The 27079-nt window shown below is 53.2% G+C and overlaps 1 protein-coding gene across 1 annotated transcript; it reads right to left on the reverse strand.

Moving 5' to 3' along the window:
* Window positions 1–1004: 1004 nt before the first annotated feature.
* CEP164 (centrosomal protein 164) lies at window positions 1005–26490 on the reverse strand. Its single transcript, XM_062508745.1, has 31 exons — window positions 26412–26490; window positions 25966–26077; window positions 25391–25634; window positions 24804–24950; window positions 24023–24151; window positions 23624–23701; window positions 21735–21854; window positions 19504–19908; window positions 18132–18215; window positions 17168–17251; window positions 14015–14100; window positions 12426–12566; window positions 10633–10842; window positions 9354–9488; window positions 8973–9189; window positions 8332–8409; window positions 7951–8082; window positions 7585–7707; window positions 7310–7453; window positions 7045–7128; window positions 6669–6737; window positions 6260–6438; window positions 5630–5756; window positions 5187–5251; window positions 4820–5027; window positions 4416–4523; window positions 3604–3718; window positions 2777–3121; window positions 2370–2436; window positions 1964–2077; window positions 1005–1104 (listed from the first exon to the last, which is right to left on the reverse strand). The coding sequence occupies exons 1-31, from the start codon at window positions 26488–26490 to the stop codon at window positions 1005–1007; spliced, it is 4329 nt and encodes a 1442-aa protein (XP_062364729.1).
* Window positions 26491–27079: the final 589 nt, after the last annotated feature.

Below are 27079 nucleotides of genomic sequence, written 5' to 3' on the forward strand. Positions count from 1 at the left end.
CTTTCCAGAGGAACACCACAGCACCTGGGGAGCAAAGCCACGAGCCACTGTCACAGCTGAGGTCCAGGAGCTGCTCAGCCACTCTCCAGTCTCCCCTGCTCTCCTAGGATCCCTGTGGAGCTGCTGCAGGAGCAGCAAGACTGAGCTCAAGGATTAATGGCAGGGGCTCCCCAGCCCCATGTATGGAAAGAGATCCCAGCTGCTGAGCCGGGCTCTGGATCCCTGTCCCCAGGGCATGGAAGGACGCAGGTGGGGCTGTCTCAGCACTCGCAGGAGCTCCTCAGCCGTGCCCTCCCCATGCCCTCCTGCCATCCCTGCTCCCCCTGCAGTCATCAGCACGTCCATGACAGGGGGACAGAGCTGCAGCAGCTGTTCTGCTGCACAGCTCTGGCCAGCCTGGCGTGAGAGGAGTGGGGAGGGCTCTTCCAGATCTACCACTCTTGGCTCAGCTCCCATTGCTTCCACCCCAAACAAACAGAACATTCCCCAAGAGACAGAATGTGCCATTCCCTGATTTTATCCCCAGACTCCGCAGCCATTCTGCTACTCACACGTGCCAGAGGCCATCTGACATGGCCCACCTGCCACCAAGCATTTGCTGGGCATCAGGGCAGGCTCATTTCCTGACACATTTCCTCCAGCAAAGCCTCAGCTGGATTCACATCCTCCCCCTTGACCAGTTACTCAAAGCCCTCCGTGATTCACAGCTCTGCCTTGCCATCACTGGAATACTAATGAGGGAAATGTTGATTTATTGAAGCCCTGATATGTCACCGCTGGATTAAACAGTCTATAAAGTATATTTGGACACATTACAGGATTAGAAGAATCCGCCTGGGAAGTTCTCTTCCTCCTTCCTCCACTCTCTTGCAAAAACACCCAGTTTCAAGGACGTGGCACACAGACACAGTGGAGGTGCCTGGGTGGGCATTACCAAAACCCAGCCCCTCATGGGGAGACTGCACAGGCCCTCTCACCATCCCTGCAGAGAAAAATCCCACCTTTCAGTAGTGGTACACCTTGATCTCTCTGTTCTCATCCAGTCCCAGCTGGAGGAGGCTGGGGCTGCTGCCTGGCGGCTTCTGTGCCCGTGGGGAGAGAGGTCTGAGAGCTGGGTGAAGGAAAAGCCTGGCTTACAGCAGGAATTAGCACAGACAGGACAGGTACCAGGTACTGAGCCAGCCCAGTGCACACAGGCTGCATTTAGCCTGCTGCACCCCAGTCAAATGGAATTAGAGGGGGGATTATGGAATTCAGAGTCACACCATGCTCAGGACAGCACAGAGGCCACGGGGATTTGCTGCTAGTATCAGTGTACACTGAGGAGGCACCAACAGCCCCAGCACAGGGCTGGTGCCACACAGCCTGGGAGCATCCCTGCTCACAGCACAAAAGGTCTTGCTCTCTGGATCCAGCCCCATGCTACAGGATTCCTCAAAACAGAGCTAGAAAGAGCTCTGGGGGGAGCCCAGCCCTCCCTGCCCCACCACGTGCCCAGTCCACACATCTGCAGGTGTCCTCACCTCCTCCCAGGCTGCTCAGCAGGGCCTGCCCATGGCCAAGGGCTCCATCCATGGCTCCAGAAGCAGCCCTGCAAAGCCAGACCCCCTTCTTGCCCACCCCATCCTCCATTCTGCACTATTTGGTCTGTCTTTTTCAAACCTCACACTCCCAGCTCAAACTGCTCCTTTACAGCTGAGCAGCATCACTAAAGAGCATCACAGCACAGCCAGGGAAAGGAAGGGAAACTTCCTCAGTCAAGTCCAGCTCAGAGAGCAGCACACAGATCACTCATGCTCCATCTGCTAAACACCACATTCCTCTGCAGAACCAGGCACTGGAATAGAGGCCAAGGCCTCGGAATTGCTGCTCAATTCTTCATTTCACACCCCTCCTGCCACCCTCTCCTAGCATCTGCAGGAAGCAAGAATGCAATTAAAGACCAGACCCAGGTAAAAGATACACTTTGGAATCCTTGAAGTCTTTCAGCCATTTCTTGTTGCTCTCAATCATGCCCTCAATATTCCTCTTCTCTGGCTCAGTGAACTTGGAATACTGGAAGAGCCGGACTTGTTCACTGTGGCAGTGAGAGAGAGAGAGGGGGTAAGTGTGGAAAAACAGAGGTCTGGGAAGAAAATATCCTAGAGATGAGAAAGTGATGAGCTGCTGAAGAAAAAAACCACCTCCTCTAATATATATACTGAAAAGGTGTATGTATTATACATATACCATAATAAGGTATATATATCTCCTTAATAAGTAGTTCATAGTAATTATCAAATTGTTATATAACGTGATAAGTGACCTAATAATCACTGCAGAGAAACAACAGCATCACAGTGAAACATCTGAAGGAAAAAGGCCCTTACTCAGCAGGGACATATCCCAGCTTGCTGTCCAGAGGCACAGGACTCCCACCGAGTGATGAGAACCCACCTGGAAATAAATAAATAAAATTAAATACCCCACAAAATCCTGTGGGTGTCTGGGTGTGTTTGCTTTCCTGCACACGGACACAGGAAACAGATGGAGATCCCTACGTGCCACTGGGAGGGGGCTGGCTCCTCTTTTGCTGCTTCCTTGGGTGTGCATTAAAGAGCAGGATGACAGGATCAGCCATCTGCTGCACTTCTGGAATGAGCTTTTCATCCCTTATCCCCTTAGCACCCTTCCTACCAGCAGCACCAGTGCACCCACCCTTCCCAGCACTGCAAGTGTGAGGCAAAAACAGAACTTGCAAGCAGCAAAGCAGGTGGAACAAAGCCAGGAGACTCACCTGGGAAATACCTGTGCCATTTCTCTGCCAGCATCTTGTCCACTGACTGCCCTGAGATGGAATAACTGGAGCTGGGCCGGCTGCTCCGGGCCCACTGGTCCAGGGGAGATGCCCTGGGGGGGTTCCCCAGGGAGCTGCACCCCTGCAGACCTCCCAGAGATGGATATGTTGGAATAGAGATGCCTTTGTGGGGTGTGGAGGAGAGCAGAGGAGGCTGGTGATGGCTCAGGGAGTCCAGGAGCCCCAGGACCCCGTTCAGCTCACTGGTGATGCTCTGCACAGAGTCCCTCAGGTGCTGGATCTTGTCCTGCTGGAGGGCAGGCCAGAAATCCGTTCTCAAGTCAACTGAAGGAAGAAAGGGGAAGAAAGGGATCATGGACAAGCCCTAACAAGAGCAGCCTTTGAGCAAGCAGCCCAACCCTCCTGTCTGCCTGCCCTTCTTCCCCCAGCACAACTCCAGCTGTAGGCAACCAGAGCCCAAGAAAAAGCACAAGCAGCACAGAGGGAATCACAGCAGTTTCTCCTGCCACAGATGTGAGGAAGGGGAAGCCCAGACTCCTGCAGAAGAGCAACAGAGCTCTGCAGGATCAGAGGGAAAGCAGAGAGATTTCGTAATCCACAGAGATTTAAAAGGCAGGTTCACTCACAGATCCCATCCCTCTTATCTGCCACTACAGGCAGGAAACAGGTTTTTGCAATCAGCTGTGGTACACAGAGCAGTCCCAGACCTGCCTGGGACACAGCTGAGCACAAATGGAAACGGGGACATCAGAGAGGCGAGAGGGAAAAGCACAACAGGCCTGGAGCCTCACATGTTGGGCACTTACACCTGGACTGGCCCGGATTCACACTGGACGTGCTGTTTGTGTCCTCAGAGGTGCTCACATCAAAGGTCACCACCTTCTTGCATGCAGAACTCTTCAGTGTATCCTCGTCTGAGAGCTGGTCAGGAGGAAGAAAACAATGCAGGTAAAACCTGCTGTATCATCCCTGGAACATAAAAGCTACTGGAAATCTGCCTACAGCTTTTCTACAGAGCTGGACTGCAGTCAGGCACAGGTCAAGTGAAGGCAAACTTGTCTTCAGCCCCTGACAGCAAAGTCTGAATGTCCAGAGATTGCTTTGGCTCTGAAAGTGCAAGAGGTCAAATGCAGTAGCCACATGAACCAGCCCTTCCAGCAGGATTCAACGTGGTTTGTGCTGTAAATAACCTCACAGCTCCTGCAGGGCTGGGTTCTCTGCACCAAGGCCAGGAGTTTGACCACCAGAGGTCTGGTTCTCTTCCATCTGCTGCTGCCCTGTCTAAGGCCACGTGGTCCCAGGCAGAGCCAGAGATTCCAAGGTTTGCCTTGGTCAGGAGAGGAGGCTCCATCCCAGCTCACATGAGCTGACCTGCCCTTGTTTTCTCCAGGCTCAATCCATGCAGCTTTTCCAAGCTGCTTTCTGCAGCCACACTCACAGCAATCTCTGGTGCTCTCTTTTGGTTCCAAAATCCAGCTCTGCTGGCAAACACCAGTCTTTGGCCCACCAGCTGAACAGCCCTGACAGGAACCACGAGCCCCTCACGGACCCTGCCTGGGGAAGGAGGCCAAGAGCTCTGGGCAGGGGGAATGCAGCTGGGAAGGGATGCTGGAGTTACCTCCTCCAGCAGCGAGGACTCCAGCTGGCTGAGCTTCTCCTCCTTCTTCTTCAGCAGTGCCTGTCCTTTCTGCATGGCCAACTTCATCTTGTCCAACTCCTTTGCCTCCTGCACAGACCAACAGCCACACCGAGGAGGGAAATTAGACAGGAACGACGGGAAATAATCTACATCAGCAGTTGGGATGACTTTCATCACCTCGTTCTGCTCAGCACAGGGAGTGCTGCTGGAGTGAAATCGCTCCCGAGTGCTCGAGAGCTGGGGAAGGGGAATGTACAGTGAGCAGAGCACATGCAAAGGTTTCATTCCAAACCCAAGCCCACACCAACAGGGCCAGGGCAGCTCCAGAGCCAGGAGTTGATGCCACACTCAACAGCCCAGCACGGGCTGCACCCAGGGCTCACCTCCTCCAGGTTCCGCTGCATTCCCTGCAGGAGCTGGGAGCTGTGGGGATCCTGCACAGCCTCCTGGGCCCTGCGCAGGTCCTGGTGCCACTGCAGGCTGGCAGCCCTGAGCGCCGAACGCCGCTGGCGCAGGGAGCGGCTCTGGCGCAGCAGGAACTCCTTGGCGCTCCTCAGGGACTGCCCCTCGGCTGAGATGTAGCTCTGGACCCTGCTGGGAACAGGCAGGGCTGTCCTGGCTCCCCGTGCTGCTGCACACCTCACACGGCACCCCCAAAAACGGGTGGTCAGTGCCCGGCGTGCAAACCCAAGCTAAAACCTCGGCTTGGAAAACCAGAGCAGGAAGTTTTCCTGGCACGTGGATACTCACCGATCAAACTGGAGCTCGTTCTCCTCGGGGCTCTGGGAGGCTGGGGAAGGATCCCTGGATGAGTGCTGAGAGGGTGACACATTGCAAAAACTAAGAAACAGGAATGGGGGAAACAGGGCCCCTTAAGAATCCAATGAGGAGCAAAAGCTTGGAATGACATCACCGTGGCACTGCCCAGATCCAAACACAGCACCAGGGGTGCTCTTCATGGGATTTTTGAAGGCAACAACACAAGCCATGCTTTTGATTTGAGTATCCCACACTCCTCTCCATCTACTAATAATAGGCAGACATCTGCAAATACTACTGAACACACCAGCAAAGAGAAACCCATCTCTGCATCTCAAATGATTTCACACAGAAGGAACAAATGCTGGGATTTTCAAGGGAGTTTCAGCCTCAGATCTCACAAGGCAAACACCTTCACAAGCTTCTTTACTCACAGCTTGAGGAGTTTCTCTCAGGTCTTCAACACAGAGCTCAGCTTTCTTTCTTGGAGATTCCACACTTTCTTCTGCCTCCAGTTCTTTCAGAGCTTCCTGCTTGCTCCTGATTGCTTTCTCCAGCTCTCTGCCACAAGAAAAAAGCAACAGCAGAGGCACTTGATTAGCCTGTAGTGGTGTCCAGAGTGACCTCCAGATGCCAGCAGGGAAAGGGCCACAGGTGTGCAAGACAACACCAGGGCTGGCTCTGTGGTGTTACACCAAGTGTAAGCCCTGGCTAGGCAGGAAAACTGCTTCCACTTTTCCTCATCAGCTCAGATACCTCAGGAAAACCTCTTTTCATTTCAGTGCCCCTCTCACAGCACCTCATTAACCTCCCAGGGCAGGAGTCTAGGAGACAAACGAACCTGACATGCAGAGGTGAAGGAGCAAATTCAAATTCACACTCTGAGTTAATAAAAAAAACTGGAACCAGCCCCCAGCAAGTCTGTTCCCTCCATGGGCACCTCAGGATTCTGAAGGAACACGGCCCAATACAGAGCTCAGGGAAAGGCCCAGGCTTGGTTAGAGAGTTTTGTCAGGGGCACAGGGCAGATTTTTTTGGTATTAGAGGAAATTTGTTGCACACACCCGATGCGTTTCTGCAGCCTCTGGCTCCGGCTCTGCAGCAAATCCACCTGGGACTCTAGCTCAGCCTTCTGGTCCTGCAGCTCCTCCAGGGTCTTCCTCAGCTGCCTGACAGACTCCACAAGGCTGGAATGCTCCTTCTTGCTCTCCTCCAGGCGCAGCTGAGAGGCTAGAGCAGCTTCCTAGAAGAAAGCCAGAAAATTCTTCACAGTCACTTCCCCAAGAGCAAAACAAGGGGCACACAGCTCACACGGTCCCAGAGCTACACAACCACACACCAATCCTGGGAGAACGGGGCTGGCCCTTCTCTTTGGAGAGCTCAGAACTAACCCACTTCCCAGCACCTGGTTTTCCTAAAGCCCCAGTTTTAAGGTGCTGCCCCAACCCCTCTCCAGAGCCCAGGTGTCCATACATTTCTTTCTAGCTGCATCTGTTCCTCCTCATCCAGCAGCAGCTGCCTTCTCCTTTGCAGGGACTCCTCCTGTGACAGGAGAGAAGGAAGGGGATGTCAGAGCCAGGACTCAGGCCTGAGTCTCAAGACCATTCCAAACCACACAAGATTTGCTCCATGATCCCTCTCACAGCCACTCACTGCCCCCCAAAGCACCGAGCAAACCCAGAGCTCAAACAAACACCAGCACCTGGAATGCTTAGCCCTGCTCTGACTTGGGACAAAGTTTCACCTCGAAGTGGGATGGCAGCAGAAGCCCTTGAGCTTTGCTGAGCAGTTCCCCATAAGGGATTGGCACAGATTAGGGAAGCTCTGTGAGCCCAAGAGGCCGACTCACCTGGCTGAGGAGCTGCTCTGATCTGCCTTGGATGCTTTTCATGCGGATTTCAAGCTCCTTCTCTGAATCCTGGAGTTTTCTTTCCTGCACAGGGAACTCAGTTGAAGAAAATGGCACAAACTCCTCCCCCACCAGGAAAACACAAAGTGGGAAGCGTGACCTGTCACTGGTACCTGTCCCCCTGGGTGTGCAGGGGGACAAGGTGGGGAGCCTCCAGGCCATCCCTCAGGAATCCCAAGGGCCAGAGGCAGAGCCTGCTGCTCACCTTCTCCCTGTGCCTCTGCTGCAGGGCGCTCAGCCTCCCCTCCAGCTCTGCCTGCAGCCCCTTCACCTCGGTGTCGTGGAGCTGCCGCAGCCGCGCTGCCTCGCTCCGCAGCCCCTCCAGCAGCTCTGACCTCTGCTTCCTCTCCTGCCGGGGCCAGCAGACAGGGAAACACCTCTGTGAGGCACAGGGCTCAACAGCAATGCAGCACGGACACCCAGCACCCACTGGAAATCCAGCCCAGCACAGCCACCCCAGCCAGCTCCCCTCGGCAGTACCTCCTCCTGGTACTGCTCCTGGATCCTTGCCAGGGCCTCCCGGTGCTCCTCTCTCATCCTCTCCATCCTCCTCTCGTGCTCCTTTTCCACTTCCCGGCGTTTGTCGCTCATGAGCTCGCTGAGCTGCAGGGGTCACAGGGAAAGAGGTTTCCCTAAACTGCTGCACTGCACTGGAACAGCCTCCCTAAAATCAGCCTCCCACCAGAGCCCGAGCCCAGAGTGGGGTCACAGACTGTGTCCTGGGGAGCACAAAGTGACATGCTGGGGGATGTCCTTCCCCCTAGGGCAGGGGATGTGGGCGCTCAGAGCTCACCCCACATTTGAGGGGAGCGTGTGAAGAGCCTTCAGCACAGAACCAACGCTCACCTCACGCTCGTATTCCTTCACCTTCAGGGCTTTGTGCTGCCCTTCCTGATCCGCTCTCTGCAGCTCCTCACGCAGCTGGGCCTCCTGGCTGCTCTGTGCCTCTGCCAGCTGGGCTTGCAGGCTGGAAATGACCTGCCAGGAAAGCCACCCACAGAGACTCATCAGCCTTTTCCACAGCATCCATCCCATGCCCTCGACAGAGCACAGCACAGCCTCACCTCTCACCCCCCCCTGCCTGGAGCACAGCCAAACACTGAGCCAGACCAGAACCACAGCTAGGGAGGGGAAACAAAATTAATGCCACCCTCCCTGGCCAACTTTGGTGACAGCATGAGGGAACAAAAAACCCAACTATTTACATTCTAAGGACACCATCCTCACCTCACGGTGCTTCTCTTCTGCTGCAGATTTCAGCTGCTGGAGTTCATTGGCAAACTGTTCTTCCAGCTCCTCTGCTGCCTATGGAAACACGAGCAAAACAGACTGCTGGGAAACCTCTTCGTGTGGGAACAAGGTGCATTTGCAATTAAATTCTATCCAAAAGCATCAAAAGGCACAGCAGTAACTCCCCCTTCCAAAGGGGATCACTACAAGGTGCCTTTACTCTCTCTGTGCTTTCCCTCTCAGGGATCTCGATGAATCCCTGTCATGCTGTGCAGGAGGGACTGCAAACTGCCCCGTTGAAGGGCTCCCCAGGTCCCTGCAGCACTGAAGCAGCAGTCAAAGAGGTGTTGGGAGCTGATAAAGTGGCTCAGTTTAGTTCTGATCTGATAACAGGGCTCGGTTTAGCTCAGCCAGACACACCATGATCCTTATCTTGTCTTCAGAGGCAGAGTGGCCATTGAAATAATTGTTAGATAATCACCACTGTAATAACAACTGGGGAGTTCCCCTGCACCCCTCCCTGTGCCTCCAACAGCCCAGCTGGCATCTGTCCTGGTGCTGTGAGTGAGCTGTCACTAAAGCACTGCAGCCGTGAGCTCATCCCCACACTTGGCTCTGCCTGGCAATAAAGATCTCACCTTCTTCTTCTCCCTGTCTAACCTCTCCCTGAGCTCGCTCAGGAACTGCTCCTTCTCTTGTTCCAGCTCACTCATCTCCTTCTGCCGGGCTTCCTCGGCTGCCAGCTTCATTTCCTCCAAGGCAAGCTGCTGCCTCCTCTCCAGGCTCTCCTTCTCCACCAGCTGCTGGGATTCCCACTCTTCTCTCAGCTTCTGCAGCCTGGCCTCCTGCTCTGCCCTGGCAGGTTTGGAAGGAGAGCACAGCAATCAGGATCCACACCGGACAGGGAGGCTCAAGACCTCCCTCTGAGCAACTGCTGGGGATGTGCCCGACCCCTCCCTCCCAAACCAGCACTTCAGGAATCCAGGAATATCCCCAGGAATGGCAGCAGAGCCTCTCACCTCATCCTCTCCTCCTCTGCCTCGATCTCTGAGGCAATGTGGGCTCTCAGCTTTTCGAGTCTCTCAGCTTTTTCCTCTCTGACAAGCAACTCTTCCTCTTCCTGCTCAGATTTTGCCAAATCCTCTTCTGGAGCACTGAGGCAGACAATAAAAAGGAAGAAAAGAGGTTCAGGAAGCTTCAGTATCTCCCAGTCCCCTCTCCAAAGGCTACAGCTCATCACATTCATTGCCCCCCACACCTGCAGGACCTGCTGCTGACACGGGAGACACAGCCCCAGCATCAAACCTGAGCAGTGTGGGTTTAAAACTTGCCATATCATCATAGTTTATATTTCTTTGGGGTTTTTTGGTTTTGTTTTTTGGGGTTTTTTTTTGTTTGTTTGTTTAGGTTTTGTTTTTTGGTTTTTTTTTGCAGGTAAGTGAAATCAACTCTCATTAAATGGATGCAGGCTCGCTCCCAGGCAAGGTACCTGGCTGCATCAGCACATCTGGAAGCTCCATATTTCCATATTATACCTTTTCCTACACTTTTTTTTTTTTTCCCTTCAAGTGCCATTTCTGCACCTTCCTTCACAAGACTGCATCCCCACACGTTTCATGTCAGGATGATGTTTCTAGCTGCTCAGAACGTAAGCATCAAGTCCAGCAAGATAATACAGAAGCCTCAAGAGAAAAACTCCCCCAGGAAAAGGACACAGCTCCCAGTGCTGCTCCACTTCCTGCACTGCTCTCAGACCCTGCTTTCCCTGCCCTACTGCCTTGGCTGGAAGCCCTCTGTCTAACATCCCCTATCAGAATTGCAGACAGCTCCTTTGAGGTAACCTCATCCCTTCTAATGTCCCATTTCCAGTCCTGTTCCCACCATTCAGCCCAGGATTTGAACATCTGCCAGGTGGGAGAGCTCCAAGCACTGAGCTGGAAACTTCTCCCAGGTCAACCATAACTGGCAGCTCTGTGTGTGTGTGGGGGATCACAGCTCATCCTGCAGGATGCTCTCCTGCCACTCCTGTCAGGGTGGGAGAGCCTTTCCTGAGCTGCCAGTGGGGCACTTCCCACCCAGAGTTTGCAGATCCTCACACGCAGAACTGTCTGTGCCGAAGGCAGTCCTTCCTCCTCTTCCTCCTCCTCCCTGAGAGCCCTGATCTTGCTCCTTTCCCCCAGCTCTGCAAAGCAGCACCACTTCCCAGGTGGTGGCTACAGCAACACGAGTCTGTGGCCAGCAGCAAAGTAATCCCACCTTGGAAAAGCTTGGAGGAGATGGAATAAAAAAGGAAAGCACCTGAGGGTTTTTTCTTTTTGCTGATGAAGCTTTTCAGCTTCCTCCTCCTCCTGCCTCATCTCCTCTTGGAATTGCTGAATTTTCTCCTCTTTTGCTTGAAATAAATGTATTTCCTCTTGCTCCAGCTCTGTGCCCACCTCCTTGACTATTTCCTCCAGGGATTCATCCTTAGGCTGGTTCAAGGACTGCTCAATTTCCTTCTCAGGTTGCCTACCAAAGACAAAAAGCTCCTTTGGCAAAAGGGTGACAGTAAACAGAGTAACATAAAAGGAACAGGAACCTCATCCACAGAGCATCAACTCGGAAAATCTCAGAGCCACCTGCTCCAAAAGCTTCACTGCTGACCTCAGCTGGACCCTGAGGATCACTGGTGGATCCTCTTGATGACTCCCAGAAGATATTGAACCCAGCCCAGCTGCACTCCAGGCCTAAGTAACTCCGATTTTGATCCGCCTCACCTTGTGAGGTCAATAAAATCTCACTTGATGAAAAGCCCTGGCCAGGCTGCCAGGCACAGGAGCAGATGCCATCAGTACCTGCTCCCAGCCCAGGGATTGGTGCTTCTCATGGACCAGGTATTTTTCTGCAATTGCAACCTAAATTGTGCTGGGAATTTGCCAGCTCCAGGCAACAGAAAGCCCTCAGCACTCCAAAAATTCAAACTCAATCTGGTTCTAATTAAGTTTGTTTTTTTTTTTTTTTTCAGGCAGACAGCAGCAAAATTATAAGGTCTGAAAGAAGCTAAAGGGGAAGGAAGGGAAAATTGAGATTAGACTAGGAAGAAAGATTTTTGTCCTTTGCTCGTGAAGGCTGGAGCAGGAAGGTCTCACCATGCTGTGAGACTGGCAGTGCAAGGCAGAGGGACTTGTGCCAGGAATCAGGGAAATAACAGCCCCAGTTATTCAGCCTCGAGTCAGGAGAGAAAAGGTCATTTCTGCAGCCATTAGCAAAAAGAACAAGACAGAAGAAAGTAGTGGGGTTCTGGAACAATCCCCCTTCACTGGTGCCCCCCCATAACACCAGGTGTCCTTTATCAGGCTGCTCTGCAGAGCAATTCAGCCACTTCCACCTGGTTATCACATTGTTCCTTTTGCCCCAGTTTTTGCTCAAAAGGAGACCCAGGCAGCACACACATGTTTACACAGCACCACAGCTCCTATCAGAACAGAGATTCCTTCCCCATCACCCTGTCCCCGGAGACACACTGCCTAATTTTTTCCAGCTGCATCTGCTGATGTGTCATTTGACATGGAATGCAAAGTCAGCACACTCATAACCACTGAGCTCCTGTGTCTCAGGGAGCTGCAGGTAGGAATCCACAAACACCACCCATGGAGCAGCACAGAACAGCGGCTTGGGCAGGAGCTGAGCTCTGCCCTCAGCATTTCAGAGCCACCAACGTGCCCAGTGGCTGTAAACCGGGGTGAATTGATGGGGTTTAGCCTTCTCTCCCCAGCTCAGCATCACTCAGCAAGTTGTGTGTGAAGTGTTTCTCAGGGAGAGCGAAGGCTCACAGCCTGGCACGGGGAAGGCTTTCCCAAAGACAGCAAACAGCTCTCCCTCATCCCACAGAGTCCTGAGGCACAGACCCCGAGGGCTGAGCTGCTGCTCTCACCCTGCCCTGCCCAGCACAGTCTGCTCACTTGGCACTTTGGCAGGGAACAGCTGCTGGAGCACCACTGTGCCCACAAACCACAGCTCCCGCTTCACACGCCAGCTCCGGCCACCACCGGAGGACAAGAGGACAAAAGCTGTCACAGTCACACCACCAGGGACTGACACGAAGCCCTTACACGTTCTGTGGGGCAGGAAGCTCCTCGGGATCCACCAGGCTATCCAGGGCTCCCTCCTCTGGCTCCGCAGCCTCCTCCCCATCGGGATTTTCTAACCCAAAGCGCTCCACTGGTATCTCACAAGCTGTGAGACCCCTCTCACTTGACAGCACAGAAGAGGGGACAGAAGATCAGATTAGCTCAGGTCAGAGTCCAGTGGCTGCCACAGGTGGACAAGGATGTGCAGGTGACACAGGCAGGCACCAAGCCATGCCTGCCAACAGGACCTGCCTGGCCAACACGGGGCTGCCAGCGCCACAGGGAAGCTCCACACCACTCCCACCATCTCATGCTGGACTAACAGGCAGCTGAGGATATAATGGATATCAGCCTCAGAGTGCTGGATCTCTTCCCTGGGTTATCCCACTCTTTCCAGGCCCTTGAGAACGTCCCCAAGGTGCGTCAGCCCTATCAGCCATACTCACACTGCTGTCCAAATTACAGATGGAAGTGTTGGCAGGCATACTTGTACCTACAGTCCTACTTCATCTCAGAAGCACAGAGAGGAGAGACAAGGCAAGCACGAGCAGCTTCACAGGCAGAGAGAAAGAGAGGATGCTCAGCTGGGAAGCAGGAACCAAGTGATAAGGAGACAATTCCTGCGGGCAGAACACGTTTTTGGAGACCCTCACACAAACGGCTCCTCCAAGAACAAGGCTGCAAATCCCACAAAGCCAGTCATTAAGATGGACTGCAGCTTCTGTTCATGAATTTTCCTGGCACAGTCAGCAGCTCTTTGGTTCCCAGTGCCCTGGAGAACATGTAACTCCGCGTGGAGCCAAGAGCTTTGACACGACTCATCTGTAAATGCCAGGCTGGGGCTCTCCTAAGAGGAGGAGCTCAAGGAAGCCCAGAGCTCACTGCTCAGAACAGCCTTCTAACTGCTCCAAACAAATCCCCACAAAGAGGCTGAAAACAGCTCCCCTAGACAGCCCAGTCCTCGTGGTACTGGGGTCTGGAAGCCAGCACTCCTCTTGGGACAACAGCTGGTGATCTGTCCGCACACCAGGATATAAAACAGCTTCATGCTCACACCTGGTCAAGGCCACCTCTGTGGAAGGAAGAGCACTGTTCCCATCACAGCTGGACTCTCCCAGCATCAGGAATAGACACCTGGGAGCCTTTAGCCACAGGCTCAGCCCAGCAGGACCAGTAAGGTCAGGCAATGGCCAGTGGCCACACCTGCCCTGTTTAACAGCCCAGGGCCCAGCACACGGTGTTACCAGGCTGAGACCATCCTGGCAAGAGCAGTGGGAGCTGTGATGGAGGCAGAGGCCAGAGCCACAGCTGGGGCAGCCCCAGGGAAAGGATGGGCAGGCACTTTCACTGCCCACCCAGCCAGAAGCTGAAGCCTGCTGAGACAGGGCTAAGGAGGCAGCAGAAGTGAGAGGTTCAGTGGGAAAGCCCCTGGGAGAGGCTGCAGCACCTGGGGGTGCTGTGCAGGGCACACCTGGACAGGTTGCAGGGAGCACAGCAGGGAGGTCAAGGCAGGAAAGGCAGCAGGAGCTGGAGCTGCCCACACCTCCCTTGTGCCTCTGTTTGTACCATACCTCTCAGCAGCTTTTGTTCTTTCCCTTTGCTCCTCCTCTACACTGGCTTTGCTTTGGTCTTTTTCCTCTTCTCCCAGCTCCTTGGCCTGCAGGTAAAAGCAAAGAGGCTTGTAAGGAGTTTGTGGCTTCTTCACCATCAAAGACCTCAAAGGAGTTCTGCTGAAGGTCCATGGAACCAGCTGGGCCACATGGCACCCACAGGCTGTTCCAGAACGTTGGATGTGCCAGGCTCCTCTCCTGAGGGTATCCAAGGGTCTCCAACCATCCCAGGAATCCTTCCAGGAGCATGAAGGGAGGCCTGGGAGCTCAGCTTTCTCAGGATAAAACATTAACTCCCTGCCAGCACTATGAACTTGGGACCCAGTTTGGCTTTTCTTTCCTGAAGGTCATTTTACAATCCCAAGTCACACTGAACTCCCTGGAAAGCATAAGAGAGAAATCTCCTAAAAGTGAAATGTCACACACACAAAGTGCTGTGACAGTAAAGCAAAGGATGCATTGTCTGGGACCAAAAATCACATCAGAACTCAATCCTGCCTCCCACCCAGCTTCTAGGGCAAGGTGTGATGGGCTACCCAGAGTCACCAGTCCAAGGATTTCTGACTCCAGGATACATCAGCAAGCCAGCCCCCTTGGCAGCACACCGAGCATTCAGTTGGCTCATTTATGGCATAATAAATCCTTGAAATACGAATAGCAAATATCTGAATGTGAAATAGTCAGCTGCTCCTTTCCCTACCTGCCAGCTCCCAGATCCCTCTGTCCCTGCAGCAAGGACACCTGAAGAGGGGAAGGACTTCCCTCCTCACCTGCCAGCCCCACAGGAAGCAGGGAGGGCCCATTCATACATTTTTGGGGACCCCAGCAGGTGAGCTCAGCCCTTGCCATGCAGGACTGTGAGTGGAGCAGGGCCAAAACAAGGCAGAATTAAACCTGCAGTAACTATGCAAATGTTCAGTGGAGCAAACAGCAGAAGGATTCCCTGCAAGTGCTGTCACCTTCCATCACATCAGCCTGGGCTGAGCCCCCAGCCCCAGCCCCCTCCTGCCCCTGTAACTGATGACTCCAATTCCCCAGAACCGAGGAGCTCAGCAAATGTTTCCTCGCTCCAAATGGGCTCTGTCAGCGCTGCCTGGGAATGGGAAGGAGCCAGACAAATGGGGAAGGAGATCATCCTGGAAAGAGGGTGAGTTCTCACAGGTAACTCCTCTGAGCTCATGCACAGGGCTCCTGCTGCCCCTTCACCCACCAGGGCAGTCCAAGGAACCATGGCCTGCAGGAACCTCTGGACACGTGGAAGGTGAAGACAGCCCCCATCTACAGGGAACGAGGGCAGATTCTGAGCCTTGTCTGTGGAATTATCAGATCCTTGCCCCTCCTGCTGCCCCAGAGGCCCCAGAACCCCGAGCAGCTCAGTTTTCCACCCAGCTGCATCCCTGGAGGACACTTCACATGCTCAAGTCACAGAACCAGCTGTGTGAACACAGGATGACAGATAATGGGCCACCTCCTCCCTCTGCACAGCCCAGATCCCAAGAGACCACCTCCCATCAGCTCACATCATGCTGCAAGGTGCCAGCATTGAGCACTTGGGACAGCTTTGCCTTTTTTGAGGGGTGGGCACTGCCCAGGCTCCCCAGGGAATGGTCACTGCTCCGAGGCTGCCAGAGCTCCAGGAGCATTTAGACAGCACTCTCAGGGACAGGGTGAGATTCTGGGGTGTCTGTCTGGGGCCAGGGGTTAGACTTTGATGATATTTGTGGGTTCCTTCCAACTCGGGACATTCTATGATTCCACAGCTCTGCATCTTGCACTTCCAGTTGCTGGGAAGGGAAGGGGGGAAGGAGCAGCCTCCCCTCTCCCAGGTCCAGCAGGACACATCCCACAGAGCCTCTGCAGCCACCACAGCTCCTGCCAAAACACACCAACAAAACCCCTCCAACTCTGTGCTCACAGAGCTGTCCTTTACTTTTTTATTTTTTTAACAACAGAATATTTTGCCAATATATTCAAAGCAAGGCGAGCTCCTCACATGGAAGCAGGCACATTCCTACAACCCCGAGCCCTTCCAGCCGAGCCTCTGTGCACAGACACAAAAGAGCAGCTGCAGTTCTGCAGGGAGCACCATTTCACACCCACCTCTCCCCAAACAGGGCTGTAATAAACCCAAACGTGGCTGTTCCAAGCAGCATTTGCATGCACAGTGCCTGTGCTGCGGGGAGGGAGAGGGGGAGCACAGCAGGCATATGTTTTGTTTTCCCTTCACATCTGATTATGCTCATTATTAGGCACAAGAGGACAGGTGTATTCTCCAGACACAACCTTGCAAACAGGATTGCTCCTCTCTGCTGGACAGGTGGGGAGTCTGCCACTCAGGGTCTCTCCTCCAGAGCAGCTGATCTGCTCACAATCAGGGCAAGGCTGAGTAACCCCAGCTGGATCCTGGACTCTGCCTCCAACCAACACAGGGATGGAGCAGGAGGGCTCCAGAGGAACGTGGGGCTGAGCAAGCCAACTCCAAACCATGCTGAGAAGACAAGGATAAACCAGAGATGCACAGCAATCTTCAGGCAGAGCTGCCTGACCAGTGCTGCACCCCAGGCTGACACAGACAGGTGCACACGTACAGTCCATGTGCCACAGACTCACTGAAAAGAGCCCCTTTCCCCCCTGCATTAAAGCAGGCAAGACAACCAAATGCTTAAAAATAAGCTTCCCTCTACCAAAATCTGTCAGAGGGAGTTAACCTCCTTTTCTTGCCATTGATTCTATCATGTTCTGCCACACAAATCCTTCCCATCTGCTTAAGAGAAAGAAAAGGACAAATATACACACAAAAGAAGAAGGGAACATAGACTCTACTTCATTCATTTCCCAGGAAAGCCATTTATTGGCTTTCCTGTTAGGGCAGGGAGAGCACCCAGGGGAGCTTGCCTGTGTACACCCCTCCAGCCACCCCTACTCTGGGTTTATGATCTTTGTGTTGCCACCTGCACCTCCTCTCTGCATAAGAATAAAGGGGTGGTGCTGCTGTGACCCCTGACACTTCACACACATCAACCCCTGTTCACCTCTGCAAAGCCTCCACTGACAGCATCACAGCACAAGCTTCCACCTGCCTGTTCCCAGATCACCCTGAGCCCTCACACTGACCTTGCACTCGGAGCTGTCCAAATCAGGAGACACAGTCCCCACATCCAGAACCTCCTCGGAGAGCAGGTTCTTCAAGTCCAAGCCCTAAAACAGAAAGCAGAAAGGATGAGTCTCAGATGAGCAACCAGAGATCCTGAGACCAATATCCCAACACAGCTCGGAATCCCCGCTCACCACCCCACTGCCAGCAGCTCAGCAGCATTTCCCTTCTCTGTGGGACCAAGGGACACCAGTGCCACACAGGGAGGGCACTGTCACACTCCCAGTGCACCCCCCCATGCCACCAACCTTAGCAGGAGAGGGTGGCACAAGGAACACCCAAAGGGAGCACATCTTCCTCAGCCTCTACTGCTCCCCTTTGTGATACTGCTGCACACTCCCAGGGATTTCTTTCCTCACCACCAGCCCTCACAGGTTATTCACCCTTGGAGACAATTCCCCCTCCTGGCAGCCTGGGGGACCCTGCACACACGTGCTCACACAAGGCAGAGCCACTTGCCAGCACAGGCTCGTAAATAATGATATTCTCAGCCATTTGCTGGCCACGCTGCCTCTGCTCCCACTGGCAGATGGCAGTGGCAGCTTCCTGTGGAGATGAAGAGATGCTGATGGGCATCTCCCCCCAAGCCAGGGCCACCCTGCCCTCCTGCCTGGGGACCCTCCAGAGCAGGGTCTCCAGCCACACACACACCCCCCTCGGCAAAAGCTGCTGAGCCCCAAAAGCACAATTCTTATTCTGCTTGTTATTTTCCTTTTTGCAATTATCCAAGTACACTCTCAGCTCTACGTGACCTACTTTTCCAGGGATATTACCTCACCCCCAGCCCCAGTCTGTGAGGTGCAGGGTGGCACTGCTGCCCTGTGCCACACTCAGCTGTGAGGGCACTTCAAGAGGTGGGCACTGCACCATCCCAGAGGAATCTGAAGCCCACATCCAAGGAAAAAGGAGCTTTTGGTGACTCACCACAGGCTGAACCACCTCATGGTCGGAGCACCTGGACACAGGCAAGTCCTGCTCACAGCCACTGGCCCTGGATGCCTTTGAAAGCTGAGAGGAAAAACACAATTACAGCCTGTATGGGTCCTACCCCTGCAGCTTCACCTGGGCATTCCCAACACGGCAGCTGCTACTGGCAACACAGGTCTGGCCTCTTTCAGGGAAGAAAAGGTGACTGAACATCATGGGGAACACAGCAAGGATGTGTGACCCACAGGACAAGCACAAAACACCACTTCACAGGAGGGCAGGAGGCAGGGCTGGGGAGGGCAAAGAAGTGCTCTTCAAGCATCCCTGATAAAATCCACTTGCTTCCTCTCCATCTGCAAGGATCTCTGCAGCTCTCAGACCTCCCAGCCCGCCACACAGCACAGCACTGGAGCTATAAAAGCACTTTAAAATTCCACTTTGCTGTGCCTAAGTGCAGCGAGGACTCCTGCACTCCCAGCCGTGGCCAGCTGCAGGGAACTGCTTGATGAGAACACCCTGTGGCCCTGCTGACTTCAGCAGAACAACTCAGGTGCACAAAGCACACACAGGAGTTTGGGAAAGCAACGCCCTCAGCTCCTCAGGACAGAGCGTGTTTTCCACGCTCGGTTTTGTAGTTTATCATTTCTTACAGACATTACGCATCAGTGAACTTGAGAAATCATCAAAATCAGCAGGAAGGCAGCCAGACTGGAGAGGGATCGTTCATCAGATCCCATATTCTGGCTCGGATCCCACTCTGGAGCACGAACACGAGCGGACAGCGCGTGTCTGGCAGCCCAGCTGCAGGGCCAGGCCACAGGCAGCGTGTGACACACAGCCAGAACCCCTGCTCCTGCAGCGTGGCCAGCTCTCCTCCCAGATTGGGAGGACTGGAAGGTTCTGCGCTCCCACTCCAGCTCCAGAACCAGCCCTGAGGCTCCGTCCTTCCCCACTCCAACCTCGCGCGGAGCCGCGAACGCGGCGCCAGGCAGCTCCTTCCACGTCTGCCCCAGCTCTGAGCAAGCTGAGAGAAACAACAGAAGGAGAGAAACAAAGCAGCACGGACAGCTGGGCTCGGCGTGAGCTTCATTAGCAACTCTGCTCGCCCAGCACTGGAGCTGAGGCTGTTCCTCCTCCCAGACTCAAACCGCAGTCGTGGTTTTGCCTGTCGGTGGCTTTGGGCAGCACTTGGTGTGTGCAGGAGGGAATGATTGCCCAGCTCTGTCCTGAAGATGCCCACCCCAGGAATGACTGCCCTGCTGAGCAGGAAAGCATCTGGATTCACAGAAAACCAGACAGTGCTCCAAGAGCTTTCCTGATGAGACCACAGGAAGAGCCAACACCAAAACCACACAGGCAGGTCTCTTACTTTGTCATCATCCTCTGATTTTGAATCAGCTGCTGCTTCTTCCCTCTCTTCATCCAGCACCTTTTCTCCACAGGACACAGTGTCAGCAGTGGCAGCCAGGCTGGCCAGCAGATCCCCTTCCACAGCTGGAGAGGCAGCTCGGGGCTGCACCACATCCAGCCCTGCTGTGCTCCTTCCCCCCTCAGACTGAGGCAGCTCCTCAGCTGCAGAGGCATCTCCTTCCACCTCAGCATCTTCTTTGTCCACTACTTCATCCCCAGCAAGTTCCTGCTCCTTGTTCTGGGCAGACAGGCTGCTGTCAGCATCTCCGGGGAGGATCTGAACCGGGGACGGAGGGCACGCAGCACCAGAATCCAAGGAAGACTCTGGCACTTCTTCAGGATGTCTTGATTTTAAAGACTCCTTCTAGGCAGCAAGTCAGACACAATTATAGACCCAATATTCTCTCTGGGGGTTGCAGGAGTCAGGAACAGCACAGGCTCTTCTACAGCAAGCAGCAAAATCACAAATCTTTGGGTGACTTCAAGACCCGTTTGACTTCTTTGCATACAGTCCCATTCCAAGGCAGGGGACTCCACTGACATAATCTCATTCATTTCTTGGGCTCTTTTTTTTGATCTGTTGCTTTTTTATTCACAGGGTCTCAGTGGCTAAGAGTGGCTGTGCAAGGCCACCAGCCCCTGCGAGCACCCCACCTGCCCCACAGCAGGCCCATTTATACTTCCACATTGGATCTGTTCAGTGAGAGATGGAAATTTGTAAGAGATTATGACAGGACATTTCACTTCTGCCTGGCATTTCAAGCAGAGGAGAGCAGGCAGGATCACCATCCCACTTTCCAGTGGGACAGACTGGAGGGTGGGCACTGACTGAAGACACCACTCAGAGCTCAGAAAGAGCCCGTGACTAACACAGGAGGCTGAGAGATGGGGGAAAAAACAACCCCAAATTAAAGCTTAGTCACCCAAAGGTTCAACTGCCTGTCCCAGTAGTGGGGTGGCCACAACACTGCCCATGGAGAGGGGAATAGCCAGGAGAAGGCTCCCTCATCAGCATGCAAACAGAGCTGCTCGCACGTCCCACTTCCTCACTGTTTTATTAATGCCACGGTGTCTTGTCAAACATTCCCTGCATCCTGTGCACGGCGTGTTCTGTACACTGAGCGCATATTTTAGCGGTGTATTTTTATCAGAGTGCCTCTGGAATGCTGTCAGCTCCCAGCCCGGGGCTGCAGTGCTCCAGGAGCACGGTCTGAGTGGGTCACTGCTCTGCCAGACCTCCCCGGGGCTGGGCCAGCATCCAGCAGGATGGAGAGGACAGAGGAGCCCAACCCCCAGGCACTTCCCAAAAATCCTGCAGCTCTGGGCCTCACCTGCCATTCCCTGGTACTGACAGCTCACAGCCCCTGTCCAGCAGAGGTTCCCAGAGCCACCAGCCAGCCACACGAGGCTCCTTGGGGACACCAGGACCCAGAGGAAGGTGGGCAAGGGGAACTTCTTTAGTCATCCTCGTGCTTCCCCTTTTCTGGGGATTAGGGTGCCTGGAAAGTTATGCTCCTTTTGGACAACTTGCTTCAGAGTTCTCCTGAGGACATCCCACCAGGAGAGCTGGCAGGGTCCAGGATATCCCAAACGAGGCCAAGCAGGATTCCGATGTTTGAACACAGGATCACACGCACACCAAAATATATCAGTACACCAACAATGGTGTGCACACCAAAGGACTTCTCTCCAGGCAAGTTCACCTCAGCTATTAAAATATCCCAGAATAATCTCTCTGGCTGACAGAATCCTATTTTAATGGCAATTATAGGCAAACCTTTTGTTAGCATCACACTTTGATGATCACAAATGCAACTCTGCAGAAGAGGGAACCGTGCCAGTCAGACACAGAGGTGGAGGAGGAGGAAGGTTTTTCCTCCTGCAACAACAGACTGTAGATTTCTTATGGATTTCAGAGCAGGACAAGTCACTTGGGTTATAACTGGCTTTGGGTGATCTTTTCACAATCTGTACAATTCTACCTGCCCTGAGTGGCACCAACTGATAGGAAACTCCTGCCCATCAAATCATTACTTCCAGTGATCAGTATTAAACTTTAACCAACAGCAGAAACAAGCCAAGCAGCTACACACACACACCCCACACCACACCACCAGAAGCTTCCCACTGCATGCAAAGCCTGGGTGGAACCGTGCAAGCAGGACAGGGATGCCAAGGAGCCACTGTCACCTCTCCCAGGCTGGCAGCTTCCTCCTCAGGGCTCCCGCGGGGCTGGGGAGCATCTTCAGCAGCATCAGCAGCACCAGCTGATGGGCTGCCACGCTCCTCCTGCTCCTCCTTGCTGTTCTCCTAGTTGGGGGGACACAGCCACTTGCAGAAATCCCCACACCACCCTCCTAAGCTGGAGCAGTCACCACACCACTACCACACGCACCCCTAGAGCAGACAGCTCTCCAGCTGAACAGCTTTCCTGGGAACTCAGGAGTTCACAGGTCCAGATTCCCAAACATCAAACTGTTGGATCCTTCAGTGCTGCTTCTCCTGCCGGCCAGCTCCATGAATCCACTGCTCCTCCAGACTCTTCCCAGCTCTGGGCTCCCTGCGAGCTGTTTCTGTTGCTGCCTCCACTCCACCCAACATCCTGGCTCAGCAAGTCACTAAAACCCCCTGTTTCCTTTGAGCACAGGCATGCAACCCTGACCACGGGCTACATGAAGGCAGTTTTTTCATGATTTCACTCATTACTGCTTACATTTCCCCCTCAGGACTTGCTACACAAACCCCTGTCTCCTGTTTTGCAAGGAAGCTGGAGAAGGACTGGGGAGCAGGCTGAGGAATGCTTTTCTACTGCCATCTCCTGGAACTACGAAAGAATTCTGTTTTCCAGTTGGGGCAGTGCTGTCTTTTCAGGCCTAGGCTATCACCCATCTGGGTTCACTGCCTGGCTGTTGGGCAGCAATTGCCATTCCATAATAGATCCCCGAAGCCCCGTCCCCAGCCCATCCCCGCGGCACTGAAATGCCAAGACAGCTCTTTGTTCCCGCACACATTAACATTTCAGTGAGGAATTGGGCCCCCACAGGCTGCTTGTTGTGTGGAGATGAGAGAGTCAGGGCTCTCTTTGTCACATCCACTTTAGCATAAGCCTTTGCAGATCCTGCCCAGCACCGTGAATAGGTTCTCCAGCAAAGTACTTTACAGCTTAATTTTCGTGTGCTGTGAAAAGGATAAGGGAAATACTCTAAAACACTTTAAAAGAAATTAATTTGCCTTTCAGATACTGGAATAGGATTTTCAAAGCGGTGAGAAAGGATTAATGTCAGCACAAACAGTCAGGCTAAATCACCAGAGCTGCTTACAACGCACTTCCCATTGTGCCCTTGTCATCCTAAGCCTGATCCCAGCCAAGGAAGAGCAGGGAAAGCACGGTGTCTGCACAAGGCCCCGGGTGCACTGAATGCTCTGTGCCTCAGCCACGGGATTTATCAGCAGGGCGAGAAGAAAGAAAAACGGGTTTTGTGCTGCCACAGAAAAGCGGCCGCGTGCAGCCCACGTGAAGATTCCTGTGAAAGCGAGTGACAGAGCCAGACATTCCCACAGGACATGTGGGACATTCCCCTCCTCTGCCCAGAGCCTGTTCAGAGACAAGGAGCCTTCCCTCCACACCCCCTGACAAACACTGCAGATGGAAATGCCTCTTCCTCACCAAGCCTTCCTCCCACACCAAGTGGCACCTCTGACCACAGACCTTTTCCTGCTCCCTGGAAAAGCAGATTTCCCCCTTACCTGCTTCACCTACCTGGCTTTATTTTTCCTATTTGAGGATGAAGCAAAGCTCCAGCCTGTACAAGTCCCAGCTACCAAAGCACAACCGTTCCAAGCAAAATTTCCCTTCGATGCCCACCCCACTGTGCCCTGTGGGTGACACCTGGCTTCTCACAGCCCCCCAGCCCTGCTGCTGTGCCTTCCTCTCCATCACTCTGCTCCAGGTTGCTCCTGCTCCTACGTGACACGGGAAACTCATCCCTCTGGCACCTGCACTCTCATCCCCTTGCAGTGCCACAGCTCCTCTCCCACCCGGGCAGTCTCCCCTGCCCATCCCATCACCACGGTCTTACCTCAAAGTCAAAGCTGCCTGCCAGGGCTTCAACATCCAGGTACACATTTTTTAGCAGTCTTGAGGTCCCATGGAAACTCTGAAGGATTAAAATAAATAAATAAATAAATAAATAAATAAATAAATAAATGGCCAAGATTGAGTTCTGACCTCTACAATGCCAAAGGAGGGGCTCGTCAGCAGTGAAATTGGGCAGCAGTCATGGCAATGACACCGTGGCAGATGTGGATTTATAGGGGTTACCATGTGAAAATAGGATCAGATGCTTTTTGGGGACCAAACAGCACAAAGAAAAAAGAGCACAAATGAAAGCCCAGGGGCAAATGGAATAACTATTACCAGGGGAGTATCAGGAGGCTTCAGCACTCTGCCTACAGCAACAGCCAGGGCACACAAATACCTCATTTTCACTTTCCTCCTCTTCATCTCTCCATTTCTCTGGCACTGCCACGTTCAAGGAACTTTTCTCTTCACAGATCAAACCCAGCAGGTTCTTGGTGCGGCTGGTGGGCTTCGAGATCTCTGCAGGCTGTGAAGGCCAGAAGAAAGGGAAGTGAGATGTCAGAAAACAGGAAAGGGGAGATAGAGACCCACTGAGACCCGGGGCAGCTGCTGGGTTCTGGGAGGGAGGTCGGTTTCCTACCACTGAACATGTTTGTTTATCTTTGAAGGTGTTTATGTCTATGTTTTGCATATATTTTGCTTTGCTTTCCTTTAAAGGATCAATTTCTTACCATTTAAAAAGTTTTATTGACCACTAGGTCACTTTTTAGCAATAAATAAAGCATCCAACACGGTTGTAAACCTTACATTCATCAGGACAATAGATCTTCAAATTTTATTCTCAAATAGAAGAGTGAAAATAGTTGATTAAATTGTATTATCTGTGTTGTTTGTCATGCTTCATTTGTACACCAAATTACACTCACACTTAACACTTTTTTTCCTCATCAACAGTTATTGAAACAATTCTTTCAATCTGCTAAACACAGCAGAATAAAGCTCACCACTAATTTAGCACTGGGCTCCCTAGAAATAGAAGAAGAAATAGTTTTTTAACATACAACAGTATTTCAAAACTGACAGAAGATCACAACCCCTGTCATTGATGTGTCCCCCCCACCCGTGACCCTTTGCAGTGCACTTCCCAGAGCACATTCCTAGGGGAGAGGGAGCCTCACCAAAGTTCCTTCCTTGGGGATAAGGCTGGAGTCCACCACATTGCCCACGGAGCCACGAAGGGCCACGGATGAAGAGGGGGTGAGGCCACGGAGAGGAGAGAGGGTGCCCAGGGGAGGCTGGATGGGGGCCAGCTGGGAGCCTGGGGGCTGGAGAAGCACAGGGAAGTCACTGGCAGGACAGCATAGAGTGTGCACCTCACATTCCTGACCTTGGAATGGGAAAAGGAGCTCCCGTGGGCAAGCAGGGGCTGTGGGACCAACTCTGCTGAGACCCCACACCCAGCACATGGGACAGGTGAGGAAACAGGATCTGATTTACTCACACATTTGCTTTCCAAATGCCCATCTGAACGGGTCCTGAACACTCCTCTCCCTCCCAGACACACCTAAAGTGTGTGTTTACTACAGAGTGTCTTACAGCCAGAATTAAAGGTGATTCTGTACTCAGTGCTCCCACCCCAGCTGACTTACTGCCCATCACCCAGGTTTGGGGTCACAAGGCACTTTGGGCACTTTGTGTCCTTGTAGCCACACATTCATCCTCTGCCCAGCCCTCCCCAGAAGCACTGCAGGCAGAGCCTACTCACAGGGAGTTGCTTCAGGAACTGCTTCTCCTTCTTGTCCTTCTTCTTTTCCTTCTTCTCTTTCTTCTCCTTCTTTTCCTTCTTCTCCTTCTTCTCCTTCTTTTCCTTCTTCAAGCTGCCCCGTGCCAGCAGCTTCTCCCTCTCCCGGATGACCAGCTGCTTGTAGTGCTCATCACAGGGATGCTCCCACGTGGAGAGGCCATTTTCAAAGTTGAAGAAATAGATGTCACCACCTGCGATATCTTGGCTGCACAGCAAAAACAGCAGGAATAGATGAATGAGCATGCTAAAAATACAACTGCACAGGCCAGAATATCTTTGCTGATGGTGTGAGCACCTGAAGCTCAGGGAAGAGGAGTGTGATGTCTCCAGGAGGGCAAAAATGTACCAGTGTGGGGAAGCAGCTCTCCCAGGATGCTCATATCCAGCTTCCCAAGAAGTTCTTCCCCTTCTTCTGCCACCCCAAAAAGCCCTGAGCTCCTGATACCCCATCTAACCCAATTCTCTGCCAGTTGGAAGCCACTCCCCTTGTCCTGTCACTGGGAATGCCCCAGCACAGCTGCAGCCAGAGCTCTCACCAGGCCTTCCACTCTGGAGGCATCGGGGTCACCAGGCACTCCCTGGCCAGCCACAGCAGCTCCGACTCCTTGTCGGGGTCAATCCCGATTGTTGGTGCAAAATCCCGGATTTCTGGGGAAACAGAAGAGGAAATCTGTGAAGTTGGCCTACCCAACAGAGCCACCCTCCTCAGCTAAAGCTGTGGGCACACTGGGAAATCCTGAGCCCAAAACAAAGCTGCCCAAAACCACCAGTAAAGTCCTGCGTGCCTGTAGAGCCCATCCTGCCCGGGGACACAGGGAGTGACACTGCAAAGTGACATTCAGCTCTGCCTCTCCTAAAATCCTGTGTATTCTACCCTCTGCAGCCACTTCAGAAATCAATTCCTGTTTTCTGAATAGACCTAGAAGTGACCTGCATGCTTGAATCCCTTCTCCCAGCTCCTGGGAAGATGGGCCACACTCACCTTGCTCCTTAGGAACATAGGATTCATTATACTCTTCTTCCAGAATGAGCTGGTCCCCAATGCGCACGGCTCCTGCCATGGATCCCACACCTGGCAGCGGGGAGGAACCAGCACACAGTCACAACTGCCCTCAGAAAAGCAAACTCCTCACCCCCAGCACACGGCAGGGCCTTTCCACAGCAGCACACACAGCAAAACCTAATCAAAGAGCTTCCACACACACTTCCAAGGACTGGGGAAACAGGGAGCAGAGCTGAAGTGGCACAAAGTTATAATCAGATCCCCCAGGCCTTCCAGTTTCTACAGGAAAGATGCTTCAGGTACTTTTTAACCCAGTAAAAAATTAGCTGGAATGAGAAAGGGAAGAAAGAGAACTTTCCCAAAGCAATGCTTCATGATTTAACTCACAGACCACACCACAGCTGGGCCCTTAAAACCCATCCAGCACCAGTTTACACTGTTGGAATTTACCCACCTCACCCCAAACATCCTCAGTTGTGGCTCTGTGTGGCCACATTTGCCCAGCACAAGCACTGGGGGACGACAACTGCTGCTCAAACACACAATTGAATGCCAAGGTTAAGCACTTCAGCATAATCCCCCCCCAAATTCTCCGTGCAAATGCATTCCTCTGCTTTCCTCGTGAGACCCAGGGGGTTGCAGTACCT

This window comes from Cinclus cinclus, chromosome 25 (genome assembly GCF_963662255.1).
Source record: "Cinclus cinclus chromosome 25, bCinCin1.1, whole genome shotgun sequence".
NCBI classification, from domain to species: domain Eukaryota; kingdom Metazoa; phylum Chordata; class Aves; order Passeriformes; family Cinclidae; genus Cinclus; species Cinclus cinclus.